The sequence below is a fragment of the Nelusetta ayraudi genome, unplaced genomic scaffold (assembly GCF_046127955.1).
Source record: "Nelusetta ayraudi isolate G7.1 ecotype Tasmania unplaced genomic scaffold, CSIRO-AGI_Nayr_v1 ptg000060l, whole genome shotgun sequence".
Lineage (NCBI taxonomy): Eukaryota > Metazoa > Chordata > Actinopteri > Tetraodontiformes > Monacanthidae > Nelusetta > Nelusetta ayraudi.
In genome coordinates this window covers 665,917-685,194 of record NW_027466110.1, presented here as the reverse complement: position 1 = coordinate 685,194, position 19,278 = coordinate 665,917, and the positions used below count along the sequence as shown (strand labels likewise).

Genomic DNA, 19,278 nt, shown 5'->3' with positions numbered 1-19,278 from the left:
AGGCAAATTATGGCCCATCAAAACAGAATACAGTTTATATAACGTGTGAGTTTTTGAGCCAAACAAGGACATTGGAGCTTGGTGCCGTTTTATTGTTTGCGTCATACCACGGCAGCCTGGATCGTTCTGTTGGGGGTAGCAGCTAGCGGCTCAACCGAGAGCCTGTTTTATTTGTTATTGTTTCAGTTTCACTGCTGTTTACAGCAGCGTATTCAGATGACAAACAGAGCCAGACGTCCCCGAGTTCCCGTTGTGCCAGAGGGGGGAAACTCCCTGATGCCGAAGGAGGGAAGACAAGCCGGCCGAGAATCTCACAGTTCCAGGATCCCGAGAATAGAACCCAGTGGGACTTCCCTCCTTTTTATAGCTGCCTTCCCATCGCTGGGGTTTGATTGTGCAGCAGTATGAGGAACCGGCAGGGTTCTTCCAGGTGACTGAAGTTCACATTCCTCTTCGTTTCTCCACCCAGCCAATCGGGTCTCTTTATCTCTGCGATCTCTCTTCTATCAAACCATTGGGCCTTTTTTTTATTTTATTTATTTTTTATACATTTTTCTGTATACATTACATGATGGGGCCACACGGTGGCGCAGTGGTTAGCGCTGCCGCCTCACAGCAAGAAGGTTGTGGGTTCGATTCCGATTCAGGTTGCATTCTCCCCTCGTGTCTCCCATAGTCTCCATAGTCCATAAACTAAATGCATGTGAGGCGAATTGGAAACTCTAAATGGTCCGTAGGGGTGTGTGTGTGAGTGCGAATGGTCGTTTGTCTCTGTGCGGCCCTGCGATGAACTGGCGACTTGTCCGGGGTGTCACCCAGCCTTCGCCCTACGACAGCTCGGGAGAGGCTCCTGCAGACCCCCGCGACCCTGAGTTCAGGAGGAGGCCGGTGTTGAACATGGATGTTGCATAATAATTCGTTAAAGAGCAGCGCACTCGAGGACTGACTCGTCTTTTTGCCAGTCTCACACAAAGACCGGAATCCAGGCCCATCTTATCCTCTCTGTAACGACGGCGATACTTAATGGCATATGTTCACCTTCGCTCGTCCCTCCTGGAAGCCTCGGCATGCCGACACGCCCCCCCCCTCCCCTGCCCCCCCCCCCCCCCCCCACACACACACACACACACACACACCCACACACCCCCCCAGCAACTCCTCCCCCTCACCCCCGGGGGTTGACGTCACCGCCGTCCTGTCAGGAATTGTTGACCTTCTTCGAATTTCTGCGCTTCCTCTGCGCTCTTCCTCCCCTCGCTGCCGCAGCGGGACCCCTGCTGCTGGCGCCTCCTCCTGTCGGCTCTGCCGTGGAGGTTTTGGCGTCACGGGAACTCGCGAAGCCGGTGTTGAACTTGCCGTAACCCACCCGTCCATCCGCTCCCTCTCCGTGCTCAAATCCAGTTTGACAGCTTTTAGCGCTCGGCAAGCAGGGGCACATTCGCGGCGCTCGGACTGCGTCAACTGTTGCGCTCCCGATGCTTCTTTTTTTTTTTTTCTTCTTCTTCTTCTTCTCGTATCGCTGCCTGAAGCCACCTTTTAAAACTTGTAAATTTATTCAAGACCAACTTCCAATTTTTTTTTTTTGCCTCGCGAAAGCCGACTGCCGTTTTGCATTTTTTTTTGTAAAACGGAATTTTGCTTCCGCTGCGTTTCCCCTGATTCATAATTCTCATTAAGTGCGCGGGATGGCGGCGGCCCCTCCCCCTCATTAAGGGGTTAAGACGGTAATGACGGCGCCAGAGAGCGGCGAGCGAGCGAGCATCCCCAGCGCACGTGACGCCGCGCCAGAGGGGAAACTGCGTCGGCCGTGTGCGCTGAACATGCATCGTTACGCTCACCCACGCGCTCGAGCACTTTGTGATGTCACAAAGTGGGTTCCACAAAGGGCGCCTGCACTTCTGCTGACACCTGCCGCGTGTTAAATGTTAAATTTCAGAATCCTGAGACTCCCCCCCCCTTGTTTTATGCTTCAACTCCCTGTTCACTCCCCCTTTTCTTTCATTAATCCCAGAGATCCGCTGTGCGGTTCAACCCTCACCGGCGCAGCGATGAATAAACCGGATGGCTCGGATGGTTTTCATACCGATGCTCTCTTGCATCAAAGGGGAAGAAATAAATTCCAGCGTTGTAACGAAAGCGCCAGTCAAGAAGAATGTTGGTGTGACTGTCTGTCGATCCTCCTCCTCCTCCGCCTGCTATTCTTCCTCCTCCTCCTCCTCCCTCCCCTCTTCACCCCCACCTCTTCCTCCTGATGTTGCGAGTCAGCGGTTGAGGTGGTCGGGTGAGCCTCGTGTCAACTGACTTTCCCCAAGACCTGGTGAAGTAGAGCGTGTAATCGCTCACTGTCTGTTTCGAAAACTAATACGCCACCTCGTGTGTGTGTGTGTGTGTGTGTGTGTGTGTGTGTGTGTGTGTGTGTGTGTGTGTGTGTGTGTGTGTGTGTGTGTGTGTGTGTGTGTGTGCAGAATGAGCACATAAATTGATTTTGTGTGTTTGTTGTGCTCTTTTCTTTTCCACGGCCACTCCGGAAAGTTGCATTTTAAAGGGCGTCTTGTCTCTTTTTAAAGCGGTCAGCTGAGGATTCCGTCTTCTTTCTTTAAATCAGGGTGCGTTGTCGAGTTTAATCCCCTGGTGGGAAAATACGACAGAGCTGGAGAGCTTTTTTTTCTTTTTCTTTTTTTCGCTTTAAGCTTTCCTTCAAGTACTTATTGTCATTAATGCCGGTTTAGCCCGTGAATACGGTATACCCGATACACTGAAATTCATTTGCAACTTATCTCGGTGAAATGTTGACAATTCCGCCGTCGCTAGATCCTCTTTAAAGCTTCCTGCTAGTCGGCTTAAGTGAAGAAGAAGAAGTCTTGTGTGGATGGAAATGGATCATTTTGTGATGACTGGTCACAGTCGAGCTTGTTATTTACACCCCCCCCCCCAAGTCTTTCTGTCTGTTTTTCAACAAATGTTATAACTGCCTTGGTTTTAAAATTAATTTTCAGGACTCACAAGCAACCTATCTGCCCTCTAGTGGCTGTTTAAGGCTGAAGCAGTGATTGATCCAGTGATGGTTATGCATCTTTTGTCTTTGTATTAAAGATGCCATATAAAAGCACTTTCCAGGTCTTTGTTTTTCCCATGTTTGCCCCCCTTGTGGTGCAGTGTTGCATAATTAACGACCGAAAATCTTCAGGACAAAGCCTATTTAGCCCTCTGTTTACAGCCTCCTGGGGAAATGCTCAATCGTGCGGCTCAAGTGGTAGTTTTGTTAAAGCAAGACAGCTTTAAGCTGTTTCGCAGGGTTCACTGAAGTTGGGGGCGACGTCTCCAACTTGGGAGCCCCTCGTGACCTCACAAACGTCACATTTTCAGAACTGTGTGAGCGCACACTTTAGTCGAGCGAGCGAAAGAAGCAAAGGATTGCGAGTCTCCCCTCCTCTTGCTCACCGCTGCCCCTTTGTGTGCCCCGCAGGAGGACTCCATGAAAGATGACAGAGGAGGTGATTGTTGTAGCCAAGTGGGACTACACGGCCCAGCAGGACCAGGAACTTGACATCCGAAAAAATGAACGCCTCTTCCTCCTGGACGACTCCAAGACCTGGTGGCGAGTCCGCAACACCTCCAACCACACGGGCTACGTGCCGTCCAACTACGTGGAGCGAAAGAACAGCCTGAAGAAGGGCTCGCTGGTGAAGAACATCAAAGACACACTGGGTAAGAGGCCTCAGCAGCTCCGTGTGTGTGTGTGTGTGTGTGTGTGTGTGTGTGTGTGTGTGTGTGTGTGTGTGTGTGTGTGTGTGTGTGTGTGTGTGTGTGTGTGTGTGTGTGTGTGTGTGTGTGTGTCCTGCCGTGCAGCTCAAGGACCCTGTCGATTCGGCCGCCGCTGTCAGCACGCCGGCCTCGGTCGCCTCAGTCGCATTCTGACTTCCCCGCCGCCGGCATAATAGAGGGACCGACTGTCATTAAGCACCAGTGGACTTTTTTGGAACTGACAAAGACTAAAAAAGGGCTCAAGGGGCCATTAATAATGAAGTGCTCTGATTTGAAGCGGGCTTTTAGCACGTTTACAGCGAGCCATAAAAAAAGATTTAGCATCTAAAGAAAAGGGCTTTAATGTGCTTTTTCAATTTTCCGACAGATCCGTCTTTACGTGTCCTAAATCCTAATAGTAGACGAGACTTAGTCTTTATTTAAAAAAAAACAAACAAATGAATTCATAGAACTTACTTTAAACTCGGTCTGTCAGCTGTTAATTGCGATCAGTTGAATACAAACCATGACGCGTTAATTTGTTTTAGTCGCATTTCAAGTGTTAGCCTTTTTGTCCCTATTACTAATCCGTAGTCAGCCCACCTGGCCGATTTCTGGTAAGACATACTTCACACTATGGGCTTAAAACTGCCTTGAAATGCAATATAACAGAATTTTACACATGACATTCAAACCGTGATTAATCGCAGTTAACTATAAAGATTCCGCAATTAATCGCTTGACAGCCCTACTTTAAACATAACATTTCTATGGACGTAAAGTCAAAACCTCATGCTCGTACCCAAATACATTTCAAGTTTTGAAGAATAAAAAAAGACAAAATAAATCAAGAGAGAAGCTGCAAAAAAAAAACGACAGCAGGGATCATTCTCGGTGTCAAACAGCTGTTTTTCTCCCGCGACGTGTCCATATTCTTTAACTATGCATGGTGGTGCTGTGACCTGACTGCTCTTTACTTCCCGATGGAACGATCTTTTACTTCTACAAAGTGACTCGCCGTTGTCTTGTCCCGCAACATGCATTTGCAGCAAACCAGGTCCAAAGGTGACGTAAACATGTGCCCACAATTAAGCTTTCACTGCTTATTTTATGTGCGTGCGCACACCCGTCCAGGTGCACATAAAAACGGAGCTGCCTCCGTCGAGGGTCCCCGGTCGGCGGCTCTTAACCTTTCCTGCCGCTGCAGTCGTCTTTTCTTTTTGCCTGGCAATTTTCACTTCTCTCCGCCGCCGCCGCCGTCTTCATCCTTAACGTTCGCAGCATCTGTCGGCCGCTTTAATTTCCTCCAAACGACGACCGTTAAAAGGCTTTGATTTCCTGAGGTGTGCAGAGGCACGCACGCGACTGCCAAGAAGCAGCTCGCGAGCACGTCGTCACCTACACCTGCGTCGCATTTCAGTCGTTTTATTACACCTGCAAAAGGTGCTTCGGGCCTGAGAACGTCTTTGTAATGGCAGCAGTTTAAAGGTCCCACATCAGGTCCTTTTTCAGATCTTGTTTAATTCCGTGCCTTCGTGGGGCAGGCGATGTTATCCGAAAACTCTATAGATTTATAGAAAGCAGTATTATTAAAAAACCATCTGTTTACAGCCTGCTGCAAAAAGAAAGCTCCGATGTTGCTTTTAGGTTCCTGATAAAACTCTCAATTTGTTGGATCTTCCTCGTTCTTTCAGAGGCCGAAACCAACACTTGGCGTAGGCTGCTGTGACATCACAAAGGGCTCGTTTGCGTAGTGTTTTCTGGAAGTTGTGGAAAGTAAACTTTACCTTCTCCGCCCGTTCATTGATGGTGGAGATGCATTTTCTTATAGAGACACACTGGTCAAAGTGATTTTGGCAAATTATGGGACCTTTAAATTCTCTTAGTACTGCGTGGCTGGTTGCAATTTTCCACTGCTCTGTGCCAAACCTTGATATTGTTCCACATTCCCTCCGGAGAGGGAGGTAGAAGAAGAACAAAGTGCAGGGCTCGTTTGCAGAAATCCATCACTTCTGACACTTTCAGCACCAAGATCAAGACAGAGTAGACGGAGGAGGAAAAAAGTGATGGGGGGGGCAGAAAATAGCAGCGGAGGGCCAGAAACTCCAGCAGACACAATGAGAATGAGGTAAAAAAAAAAAAGTAAAAAATAGTCACAGCAGGGTCTCCACAGGGATCCATAATTACAGCTGGGGCGGGGGAGGGGAGTGTGTAAGATGAGGAGGGTCCGGTCTGACTCTGTTGATTTCCACTCCGATCCGCAGAGCCACAACTCCCTCGGGGTCGACGGCGGGCGGCTTTATGTGGGCCAGCGTGGCACAGCTTGTCACCACCGCCGACACCGTGGAGCGATTGTGCTCTCGCACGCCCCCAGCAGCAGCAGCAGCAGCAGCAGCAGCAGCTTCCTCGCCTCTGCCTCTGCCTCGGCGGGATCCTGCTTTTCCATGATCAGTAGATTGATTTGTGCAGAAATCCGTGGGCTAATGGCTGCGCTGGCGCCCGATTGATGGATTAGCTCTCGCGCTGTGGTACATTTGCATTACGGCATCGCGGGGCTGCGTTCCAATTCGCTCTGCACGCGGCCGGCCGCCCTCTCTCTGCCTTAAAAGCACCCGGCGGATCCAGATAGGCCAGAGGGTTTTGGCGGTGCAGCGGTGAAGCAGTAGGTGAGGTCAGAGGTTAATGGAACCTACAAAGCCTGCTGGATGCAACTGATGGTTTGATTGGCTGACGGCCAGTGTTGGCCGGTAACGAGTTACGTGTAACGTTGTTACGAAAATGAACTACAAAAAAAATAAAATAAAGATCGTCGTAATCGGTGTGATTACTGGAAAAAAAAAATGTGCAATTAGATTACAGTTTCTTTATGCCATCAATTATTCATGATTACAGTTTTAATTACATCTGGCCATTTTTTACTAAAAAGGCTTCATGTTTAATTTAATTTTTATTGCTTTGCATGGTTTGATGAGCTCAATTATTTTACATTTCCATCTTTAGACAAAACTTTGATTCTATTCTGATCCTTCTGATTGGGTCTCCCCTCCAGTTTGGATTTGCAGCGCCCCCTACACCTCGACCAACCGGTTGAGTTGTTTCTCTCCGGAGCGTCGTCCAAATTGCAACCGCAACAATGTCGATTAAAAACGTTTCCCACTGCTGGAAGTATGAAAGATATTTCACCAAGAGTATACCAGAGGGCACAAATATAATTGTCCAATGCAGGTTAACCTGCCGTCAAGATGTGGGCGACATCCAACATGTCCCTGTCGAACCTCGTGACACGTCTGACATCTGACGTCCGCTGTGAGTACTGCTGGAAGCTCAACACTGGCGGCTCCAAGCAGTCGAGAACATTTATTCCAAATTTAGAAAAGTAATCAGAATGCAATCACGTGTGATTAGTTACGTTACTTTGATAGAGTCATTGATACAGCTACACTGCGATTACATTTTCAATAGGGTAACTTGTAATTGTAAGCAATTGCATTTGCAAAGTCATCTTCCCAACACTGCTGACTGCTTATCATTGAACCTTCCCTTGTTTTTGACTTGTTAGTACATTAGTGTGGCGCTTGTTGCAACTGGCCAGCAGCCTGTTGTCTGCTGCTTTGTCACTAATTTACTGTCCTCTAATGCGCTTCACGTATCATCCACTTCCTCTCAGGCAGAAGAGAATCGCAAATGGCTTCATGCTGCTTTGTGGCCCAGTTTCCTGGTAGCGGTATATAAAAAATAAAAAAAAACAGTAATGGAGAGGAAAAAAAAACAAATGGTGATGAAAGTTGTTGGTGAAACTGGGCCAGGACTCGCCAGTACAAGCGCGATCTAATTCCTTTTCACTTTACAAATCTTCCCTCCTTGGGTTAGTGGAGCTCGGCACAGCACCTTAATTACCGTCATCAATCAGACGTTTAAACGTGACAGATTTGTCCTGCTCAAATTTTGTATGTAAAGTGGAAATTAATAACAAATTTCAAATGCATGGGGCCATTAAATATTTTAAAACTTCACCTGCCCACCAAATCCCCCCCCCCACCCCCCCGCCTTTGGGAATGAATTGTAATATTTTTGGTATCATTAAGTTTTAATCATGCTCCATTATCATCAGTCAGCTGCTCCCCGCTCGGGGTCGCAGCGGTCGACCATCTGTCTGCTTCGCGCTGGACGGCCGAGCTGCACTCAGCCAGCTGCGCCCTGCGAGGAGCGGCGGGGCTCTTCACTTCAGTCCTTTCAGGGGCCCGGCAATGTCAAGAATTTCCCCGGTGGACGGGGCTACTCGGCAATCTGGATCATCAACAGGTCAAAAATAAATTGTGCAAAAAAATTTTTTTTGCATTTCTAAAAACAAAAAACCCTCCCGTGCCTTTTCCCACCTGCACTGTTGACCACGCGTGCTTAGCCGCCGTAAACAGGCGGTAAACAGTCGGTAAACAGTTGCATGACACATTTTCACCAGCTGGTCCTAGAACTATGTCCACTATGTTATGATGGGAATTAAGGCCTTTCCTTGTTCGTGTCACGCTCCTGGATCTTTGTGAGATACTTGAGGTTGAAGCCACTCTCTGCTTAGAGTCGGGTCTATTTTTAGATTTAGGTTTAGTTTTCCATTATGACGGGACTCTTAAAACACTAAAAAATGGATGAAATACAGCTTTTTTTATGACTTAATTACTATTAACATAATTTCTTCGGATTAAAAAGCTTACCGGGCCGTAGTTTGGCCATGCCTGGTTTAGAGTCAGGCCTTTTTTCTTTTTTCTTTTTTTTTACCCCTAAAAGATTAAATAATTATCTCCACCATCTGCAGCTTGTTAATCACCATTTCTGCACCCATATTGAAAGAAAAACCTCATGATGTCGTCACAGTTCTCCTCCTCGCAAACTCTCCTTTGTTACAGCCTTTCCATTGCGACACATCAGCCAACGGAAGGTCGGATGCTGATACTGTTAGGATGCAACACGCCGCCGGCTGTGCTTGTACGTAAAAGAAATGATATGCAAATGTGTAACGAGGTGCAAAAAAAAATAATAATCAGTGCCGGGCCAAACAAATCCTGTCCTAAAATGAACTGGAGAACATCCAGACAATTCCTCTCCTCTTTCACTGGTGCACAAAACAGCACCACCACCAGCACCAGCGCCGCTGAGCCGCTGTTCCAAATGTCACATCCACCGGGGGTTCAGTCAGTGCTTGTTAGGAAAATACTGTTTTCCACTCAGACAAGTTCCACAGTTGTGAGGTTGTGGGGGGTGGATGTTGCACAAACATTTGACTGTGTGTGTGTGTGTGTGTGTGTGTGTGTGTGTGTGTGTGTGTGTGTGTGTGTGTGTGTGTGTGTGTGTGTGTGTGTGTGTGTGTGTGTGTGTGTGTGTGCGATGAACAAGCATCCTTCTCTGTGGGGCAACAGAGATAAAAATCCATCACCTTTCGAAATGAATCTGCAAAATTCCCTTAAAAATCTGCAATGGAATTAACAGTCCGATAAACGTTTGAGTCCCTCCGCATTACCCGTCGCGAACTGCAGCACCTGCTCCCGTTTTTTTTTTTTTCTTCTTTTCTTTCTTTTCTTCCCCCTCTTTATTCCAATTTTAAGCGTTCCAATTAGTTTTGATTGGTGTCTGCTCTGGGCTCTCGCTGCCCGGGGGTTATTTTTTAAGGGCTGCGCAGCTCGGCGGGGATCCGCGCACTGCTCCCGCTGACACGGAACCACCGACTCTCCATTCAGTGGTGGCCGGGCGGGGGGGGTTGCGTTGCATCACGCACGCATTTGCACACACACGAGCCGCGTTTCCATGACAGCTTTTAGGCAAATTAGAAGCGATATTTCAAAAAAAAAATTTGACACGGTACAATTGCGATTTGCAGGCGTTTTTCCATTGAATGGTGTGTAGCGCATAAGCCGTAGTTCTGGTCAGATCCGGTCCCTGCCAGACGCCACTCTGAGGAGGATGGAGGTACGAAACATTTTTTGCGATAAATCTGCATTCCGATGTTGTTTGCCATCAAGTTATATTTTTCACTTTGATTACTTGTAAAAAAAAATATTCCGTCTCCTCCTCCGTCCAAACATAACGCGCCATTTTCACTTGAAGTGAGCTGGTCACGTGACCCCGTACGTCACGTCCAGTGACGCATTAATGCGAAAAAAATTGTTTCCATGACACTTTTGCGATATACCTCTATAGCAATACGTCTGAAAAACCGCCTCATGAGAGCGTCAAGACCTTTCAGTGATGTTTGAGAGGTTTTCCGAAGTTGGTCGGTGTTTCCCTTACCAATTTTTTGTGTTGTTGCGATATTTAGGTTCTAAGGGTAACGCGAACGCCGCTCCTGTCGTCCCTGCGGCGGGCCGTCGTTTTGTTTGGCCGCGCTCGCTTCCGTCTCGCTGTCTTTCTGTCTCTCTGTTTCCGCAACTTTCACTCTTTCCCCTCCGTCCTGCGGAGAGGAATGAGACGCTGCGGCATCCGGTAATGGAACGCACCCCCAACTACCCCCCCCCCCTCTCTCTCTGAGTGTGGATGCCCGTGTGTGTCCTTCCTGGAGATGAAGAGGAAGGTGAAGGCGAACCGGTGGGAGGAGGGAGCATCGCCTCCTGCAGCAGGCCGCTGCCTTGAAGTGGAAATGAGTGGTGTGCGTGTGAGTGAGTGTGCGTGTGAGTGAGTGCGCACGCGTGTGTGTGTGTGTGTGTGTGTGTGTGAAAAGTGGCCCCACTTAGCCCGGGCCAGCAAGGGGCTCGCTGTCATCGCGTGCGTTCGCGTCTCTATTCTGAGCATCACGGGCGCCGATGGTCCATTTCATTTTCCCCCGGGGAGCACCTGAAATGTGCGGCCTTTGTCTTTGCGCACACGCACACGCGCACGCACGCACGCACGCACGCACGCACGCACGCACGCACGCACGCACGCACGCACGCACACACACCAACGCTCTCAGACATGTCATGTCAGACGCACGCGCGGCGGGATCCATAAACATGATCTGCTTGTTATTCCCTTCCCGTCCGCACCATCGTTGCGTGCTTGTGCGTGTCCGTGCGCACGCGCTTGTGCGTGTGCGTGTGTGTGTGTGTGTGTGTGTGTGTATGTATGTGTCAGTGTGTGTCAGCCGTGGCCTCTGATGTGCTCGGCCTGGCAGCTACGTGTGAGAAACAGCTGCCAAGGGAGCCGTCCTCGTCTTCCTGCTATTTATTCCCCGACTCTCGTCCTCTCCTCCTCACTGGCTGCCAACAAGTTTCATGCTACTCTGCGTGAACCCGCCGCACTTTAAGCCCACCGCACCCCCCAGTCACCCTCACCACCATGCAAAAAAAAAAAAACAAAAAAAAAAAAACAATGCGGGCGAGCTTCTACCCGATGCTGATGACATTTCTGTGGCATTTTGCAGCGGAACGCCGCTGCGCAAAGGGAGTGAAATAAAGCGGCCATCAGCTGTCAGGAAACTCATTTGGGTTATTAGACGCACACACACACACACACACACACACACACACACACACACACACACACACACGCACACATCCGCCTCTTCTGTCAAGTGAGCAGTTGTAAACGCTGTCAACCAGAGTGCGACATTAATATTTCACCGAGGGGGGGTTTGAGGGTCTGAGAGTCGATCGGCAGTTCTGACGCCTGCGTCGGCGTTTTTAAATGACGATGAAGGCAAAGAGAAGAGGAGGCGGCAGAAAAGGATCCGGCCTCTTTCCCAAACTCGCCTGGTTCCGAACCTGCGGTGAGTGCTCCACTTTTCCGTCCCGGTCTGCGCCGCCTATTTTCAGCCTTTAACTAGGATGAATATGTACGAGATGCATCGACGCGCAGCAGCGGCAGCAGCAGCGGGGGCAGCAGCGGCAGCAGCAGCAGCAGCAGCAGCAGCAGCAGGAGGCCACGTCGGTGTCGAGACTTCGGTTGCATCAGCGTGAAAACGTCCGTGTCGATCCTCTCATCTTGATCTGATCGTGGAGGATTTTATTTTGTTTGTTCGTTCCCTCCTCAATGACTTCAACTTGCAGCCTCCCCGCAGATCTGGACTTCCTGTTTTCGCAGAAGAGTTTGTTCACCCGCGCCGAGCCTCAGCAGATGTTGGGAGTCAGAGGTGGAAGTTCGGCGTAACATTAAAAACACACTTGGTGCTGCTGTTGTTGTTGTAGTAACTGAGGATGCAGCGGGATCACGGATTTCGCAATATCAGATCAACAGAAGTTTTTCGATGTTGTTGTGTTCATGCAGAGTGGACCACACAATGACGACGCTCATCTTTTTTTGTGCCGCGCTCACGCAGACACACCTAGTCGTAGATCAAAGTGGTGGCCGTCGCAGAGCGGCACACCAAACTGTAGATTCCCCAGCATGGAGGTATTTTAAGAAGTGGATACCGGACTGGCAGTAGAGCAGCGGGCCGATTTTATCCCAGTGGCCATTCGAGGTACTGCAGCAAAGAAATCCAACGTGCCCAAAAAGCATTTTTCCCATAGACTGCAAAACAGAAATAATAAATGTTGGTGTCCACGAGTTCAGAGAGAAGAAAAGAGGGTGTGCGTATTTGATGATTTCTGTTTAATGAACAGCGTATTTTTAAAATATTGCAGTAAATACCCATTATTATACATTGAGATGCTGATACTACAGCTTAAGCCAGCCACTTTCCATGTTAGGGAAAAGCAAAACTTTGATGGGGATTTGATGAATTGTCTGTTTAATTTATTCAAGCAGTCAAATCTAATTTGTTACTGCACAACATCAATACTTTTTCTCCACTGAGAACCCACCAGCGAGGCATCTTTTTTTGTTGTGTTACACTTTGAATTTGACAATACTGTCCGTCACTGATAAAACTGCTGCGACAGCGGCGTCCACGCTAATCTCTTCAGCAGCAGCGTGACCATTGTTTGCTGCTCCAAGTGGCTTTTGTCTTCCTGCTCTTTTGTGGTTTCTCTGAGTTGCTTGAAGTGGTCACTTGTTGCTGTCTGCGCCTGTAGCGGCCCTGGAACGCGAGGGCCCTCGGTGCCGTGCGTGGCTACAACAAGAAGTTTATTTTAGCTTGAAATCTCCGACAGTCAGAGGAGGTTGGTGGGTCATCATGGTGGAATGTTTCTATCACCCGGTAAGAGTCGGAGGAGACCTCGACGGTTAAGTGTGTAATATTTGGCGATTTTCAGAAGAAACGGTGACATCTAGTGGTTGCATTTTAGATTTCAGCGCTCTTTCGCTCACCCTCCCTCTCCAAAGCTTGCCAGTGAACTACAGTGGCCTGTTCACACAAGCCTGGTTCCCTGTCCGACTTCTTCTTTGTTGGTTTATTTAAGGGTGCGGGTGCTCAACCTAAATACAAAACGCATTGTCAGGTAGATCAATCTATCTATCCATCTACAGTATATCAAATTGCTTTTATTATACTGCGAGTATGCACTTTATTTAATGTATTTATGGGATGTATATTAAGCTTTTACTGATCTAAAAAAATCAGAAATCCAAACAAATTTTACACACTGGAAATTTAGAAACATTTTGAATTTTTGAAACAAGTGCAAAACTTGCTGTAAACAACTGGTTTGCTTCTGTAGTCGCGCTGACCCTGGTCTGGTCTCCTCCGTGCTCCTCCTGCAGGTTTGGGAAAAACCAAGCGGAAGACGAGCGCTCGGGATGCGTCGCCGACGCCGAGCTCCGACAGCGAGTACCCCTCCAACGGCAGCGGCGGCGGCGGCGGCGGCGGGGGGCCGGGCGGCGCCGAGAGAATCTACGACCTCAACATCCCCGCCGTGGTCAAGTTCGCCTACGCGGCCGAGCGCGACGACGAGCTGACCCTGGTCAAGGGCTCCCGCGTGGTGGTGATGGAGAAGTGCAGCGACGGCTGGTGGCGGGGCAGCCAGGCGGGCCGCGTGGGCTGGTTCCCCTCCAACTACGTGCAGGAGGAGGGGGCGGGCGGGGCGGAGGAGCAGGGAGGCGGAGGAGGAGGGGGAGGAGGTGGCGAGGGGGGCTTCCCCGGCGGCTCCTCGGGGGGGACCTTGCTGGCCAACGGGCGGGCCGGCGGCGGCGGGCGCTGCGTGGAGGTGCTCCACCTGGTGCAGACGCTCTACCCCTTCAGCTCGGTGACCGACGAAGAGCTGAACTTCGAGAAGGGCGAAGTGATGGAGGTGGTGGAGAAGCCCGACAACGACCCCGAGTGGTGGCGCTGCAAGAACTCCCGCGGCCTGCTGGGCCTGGTGCCCAAGAACTATGTGACGGTGCTGGACGAGCGGCCCGAGCCGCCGCCCGCCGTCGGCTCCCCGCCGGCCCGCTCCGTGGCGCCGGCCCGCTCGGGGCGGTTCGCCGGCCGGGACTGGTACTACGGAAACGTCACCAGGCACCAGGCCGAGTGCATCCTCAACGAGAGAGGGAACGATGGAGACTTCCTCATACGGGACAGCGAGTCCTCGGTGAGTAGTGCGCCGGGCCGGGCCGGGGGGGGGGCGGGGTCGCAACTACAAAGACGTGAATTATTTACGAGGCGGCATGAGAGTAAAGTGTGCGATACTTTAATCTCCGTGTGCGTGTTGACGCCGCATCATTTTAGCATTTTAGCTCCGACAGCCACCGACCTGAAGCCACTTGTCCGTAATTCATGAATTCATGAGGGCGTGAACGTTGTATTACTTTCAGAAGCGGGGATTGGAACGGAGGAGAGTTTTATTCAGAGAAGCCACCGACAATTTTAGATTCAGCTGAATTTAACATTTTAACATTTAGATTTTTATCAATCATTTTTAACAAAATTATTTGTAATTTCCGGTGGATTTTCTGTGAGCTAAAACGCCGACCTGTGCAGTTTTTAGTGGTTTTTAGTTTTCAAAGTGTCCCCGCACTCATAGAAGAGTTGGGCCTGACTGTTTCTGTTTGTTCGGTTGTTGTGTTGTTGTTTTTTTCAGTTGTTCGCTGCTTGTGTTGTTTAACATCTTTTGCAAAAGTGTAACTTGTGTGTTTCGCAAGAGCCACAAGTTCTCAAATTCCATCCCCACTGAAAAGTAAGATAACTGAAATTGTATTAAAGTTAAAGTTTAACTTGTCCAGCAGAAGGAAAACCAGTGAAGATTCTCTCAAATGTGACGTTTCTATCCTCACCAGTGAGGAAACACTGCCTCCTACTGGACCAAATCAGCCTGTGTATCCCCCCCCCCCCCCCCCTCTTGACTGTGACGCGCAGTGTCTCTGACCGTGTCCTCCTCCGTGTGTGTGTGTGTGTGTGTGTGTGTGCGTGTGTGCGTGTGTGCGTGTGTGCGTGTGTGTGTGTGTGTCCTCTTTGTCGTTCCCAGCCGAGCGACTTCTCTGTGTCGCTGAAGTCGTCCGGTAAGAACAAACACTTTAAGGTGCAGCAGTTGGACGACGTGTTCTGCATCGGCCAGCGCCGCTTCAACTCCATGGACGAGCTGGTGGAGCACTACAAGAAGGCCCCCATCTTCACCAGCGACCACGGAGAGAAGCTCTACCTGGTCAAAGCGCTGCTGTGATCCCCGCCCGGTCGCGTCTACACTGGAGCCGACACTCGCACACTACACACTACACACACACACACACACACACACACTACACACACTCTTAATGCTAACGTCACCCCCTAACAGTCTTAACTAACTAAGCAAGCCTTAGCTACGGACCCTCTCGCAGCAGCAGCAGCGGCGGTGGTGGTGGTGGTGGATGTGGAAGCGCCGCCGCCACCCTCTCAGGCGCCCTTCGCCATATGTTTTCCCCTCCCGTCTGTCGCCCTCTTGTGGCCATAAGGTGGAACTGTCTGCAAAACCCGCCATACGGCAAACACTGTGTCAGGTATCTTGAAAAAACACACACACACACACACACACACACACACACACACACACGCGCAACTAAAGGAAACGCTTCGTCTGCGAGGCCTTGTCCAAGCTCTCCTTCTTCTGATGTCATACATGTTCACGTCCGTGTCCCAGCCTACATCGTAGTCCACACACCATTGCTCTTAAAAATAGGGGACTCGGAAAAACCCTCTGATGGACTCTCGTGTTGCCCTTTTGCCCTTTCAACATGGATGGCCATTCGTTTGATTTGATTTGATTAGATTTTTTCAAAGGGAGTCTTGCTCCTGACTTAAGTTCTTCCTCTTTTCCTTTATTTTAAGCTAATTTAAAATGTCTCTCCGGAGCTTTGAGTCATCGTTTGTTCATACAGCGACTTTCACCAAGTGACCAGAATCACTCTCTTGCCTTTTTTTTTTTTTTTTTGTGTCGCCATTCCTCGCCACATGTCCCGGTCAGTCATACTTCCCCGTCAAATTCTAGGGGGCCAGCGTGTAGGCGGAGCATAATGCAATAGAGCCCTGAATGTTGATCAATGTAACCAAATGTGCCACCCATGTGCCCGTACGACGGCTCCAGGTCTGCACACTGCACTCGCCATAACACCCGCATCCCGAGCATGTGCTTCATATGTGTCTCCGTGTTCTGTTTTCCAAGACTACAACTAAAGAAAGGATATACAGCATCTCTTTATTTCTTCTTTTTTTTTTTCTGTGGAAGCACTTCGGAGAAACAAATACTTCACTTGTCCTGGCTTCTAAATTATATGAAGAGGAGCTTTTCATTGTCAAGTGGGGGCGGGGGGGGGGAGGTGGGGGGGTACTAATACTGATAAATAAGGATTTAATGATAAGATCCTAATGATAAGATGAGAAAAAAAAATCTTTACACTAACAGCCGATGATAACGGATCAGTTTGAAATACTTCCAGTCCAACACTAGATGTTGTTGTAAAGAAGCCAAATATAGGTCAAGTGAACTACTCGTCCTACCAAACTGTTTGTTTTCCGTGTTTCCTCTTTTTGCTTGTGCATTCGTTTACCGATGGAAGTGTTGTTGATCATGGGGTTCTCAGCTTTTATATGATATATCTGAATGTTATTGAGCATTGTTATTTAATTCTTGTCTCCACTGTATGTATATATTCAAAATAAGATGAGGTGCATATATGAATCATTTAGATCAAACTACGGTACTGTATCACCGGCAACGTGATGAGAATTTAAATACTTTTGTTCAATAAAATTTTTTGAAGAATACCGAGCGCTGATGTTGTGTTGCATTCGTTCACCACTTTTTTAAAATTAAAAAAAAAAAAAATACTTGACTCAGACTGAAATACACGCAAAAAATGACTGTCCTGTGGTAAAGTAGCATGAGACCTAGTATACTGTGCTGACTATTTTAGCTTTGCATGAGACGGAGTGCAAGAAAAATCTCAGCATGTCTGAATTTTTTTTTTTTTTTTAAAAGTAACCCCAACCCGACAGTTAATGATTCTTAAATGTAGCATAGCATCTAAGAAAACAATTATCTAGAAAAAACAATTACACACATTCATGTGTGTAATTGTTTTTGATTTAAAAAAATAATAAAATTGAAATAGGAGTCAGCAGACATTGCTCGATCATTTCCAGGCTATCCTACTCTTTATTTAATGCAAATTACAGTACCAGGGAACTATTCCTCAGAGCACGCAGAGGGAATATTTACAGAGGTGCACATTTAGCATACCTTCACAGGACAAAAAAAAAGAAAGAAAAGAAAACAAAATAAAAATCAGTCACAAACAGAGGCATTCAAGTAGTAGTAGTACTGTTATACAGGGTGTGTGTGTGTGTTTTTTTTTTTGTAGCAATTTCTATGAATATTTTCTTCCTTGAACCCCAGTCAAACCCAGTGAGCATGTTCAATGAGTGTATATCCTAGTATAGCACATTATACTAGCATATAAACTGACTTGCCTCTCTACTCCTTTTTTTGGTAAACTTTGTGGTGGTTTCCATTAAACTGGAGTCATGAGCAGGGTCGGCTTGGTCTGACTGTCCGCTGGTCGCAACACCATTATTCATGAATGCAAAAATTACAGCAAGCAAGGAAGGGAGGGGGGGGGAGGGGGGGCGGAGGAGAGGCGAAGTGACACGCCACCCTCCACCCAGCCACCAACCCCGAGCCCCTTTAGGTGCTACTGAATCCCACCCCCACCCCCACCCCCGCCAGAATACGCAGCAGACAGACAGGGAGGAGACTGAGCCAAAAGACGGGGGGCGGGGGGGTGGGAGAGAGAGAGAGAGAGACAACTAAATATCCAGAGTGAGACGGAAAAAGGGGACAAAACACATGACTGCATCTGAGGATGGCTCATCACAACTACATCTTAGTCTGGCTTTGGTAACAGAACCAACACTGTGAGTAATACAGAAACTGTACTGTAATATATACAGTATAAGAGGCCTTTTTTCTTTATCTTTTTTTTTTATTTGTTTTTTTTTTTTAACCCCCCTGCTGCTGTCCACATCACCCTCCCCAACCCCTCCCACAAACACACGTATACACACACGCACGCACGCACGTACGTACACCCCACACAAGTTAGCGCCCCCCAGAGCCTAGTGCCGGGACTGCGGTGCAGACGTTTTGGTGTGTGTGTGTGTGTGTGTGTGTGTGTCCGAGATAAAACATCTAAAAAATAAAGGCTTGTCTACTGTATCTTTTCCTTTAAGGACAACAACAAAAAAATAATAATCATAATAATAATAATAATATCCTTACAATTAAAACAACGCCTGTATATTACATTAAGTGTGTGCAATGAAAAAGACAGAGGAGGGAGAGGCGAGGAGGAGGGGTGGGGCGAGGAGGAGGGGTGGGGCGAGGAGGAGGGGTGGGGCGAGCGCGTCGCGAGATGGCGGGACGTTCAACAGCACCGAGGGGGAGGGGAGGGGTCACGACGTGGAGGGGAGGGGTGGTGGAGGTGTGTGTGTGTGTGTGGGAGGAGGGTGGGGGGCGGGGGGGGGGTTTGTGCAGCACGGGTGAGGAGGAGGAGGGGGAGGGGACAAGGCGAAGGTGTATGAAAGCAAAGGCACTCCAAACTATAGTTACACTATACATGACTAGTTCTTGTTACAATAATACAGCTGTCTTCTACTGTACTGTACAGGTAAGATTGAACATATGGCTGGATAAAGCTGATCATCATCGTCGTCGTCGTCGTCGTCGTCCACAATATCCATAAAAACAACATCATCAGCATTTCGCCCTGATTCTGTTTTTTGTGTTGTTTTTTTTGTTGTTGTTTTTTTTTAATTTTCTTCCCACTACCCATCTCTTTGTGTTTTCTCATCAACAGTACATGGGTCTGCATATATACATAACTTGGAACACAACATGGAAATAAACAAACAAAAACAAAAAAAAAAAAGAACGGGGAAAAAAGAAATAACAATAATAATAATAAATCGACAACATAAAAAAATAACAACGTACAAGTCGTAATTTTGGTGAGGAGCATTTATACCGTATATACAAATCCTGTTTCTTCTTCTGCTTCTTTGTGTTTTAACCTATTTTTCGAAGAAAAAAAACAAACAAACCGTAGTGACGCAGTATATTTCTCTGCCAATGAGACGCTTCCACAGACTGTACCGAGTGGCTTGGCAAGTGGGGAAAGACGCAAGGCGACACACTGCCAATCAGTGGCGCTAGAGAGGAGGGGTGGATAGTGAGGGGT

At 48.4% G+C, this 19,278-nt stretch overlaps 1 protein-coding gene and 1 long non-coding RNA gene across 2 annotated transcripts in view; both read left to right on the top strand.

The window, feature by feature from the left end:
* Positions 1–16,798, top strand: part of nck2a (NCK adaptor protein 2a) — a 30,792-nt gene extending 13,994 nt beyond the window's left edge. Inside the window, exons 2-4 of the mRNA XM_076039796.1 lie at positions 3,467–3,708; positions 13,351–14,159; positions 15,033–16,798. Coding sequence (XP_075895911.1) covers positions 3,483–3,708; positions 13,351–14,159; positions 15,033–15,227 — 1,230 coding nt within the window. The 5' untranslated portion in view covers positions 3,467–3,482 and the 3' untranslated portion in view covers positions 15,228–16,798. The remainder of the gene's footprint in view (positions 1–3,466; positions 3,709–13,350; positions 14,160–15,032) is intronic.
* Positions 16,799–18,269: 1,471 nt separating this feature from the next.
* On the top strand, positions 18,270–18,972 carry LOC142897401 (uncharacterized). Its single transcript, XR_012928452.1, has 2 exons — positions 18,270–18,396; positions 18,431–18,972. It is a non-coding gene; the product is annotated as an uncharacterized LOC142897401 (long non-coding RNA).
* Positions 18,973–19,278: the final 306 nt, after the last annotated feature.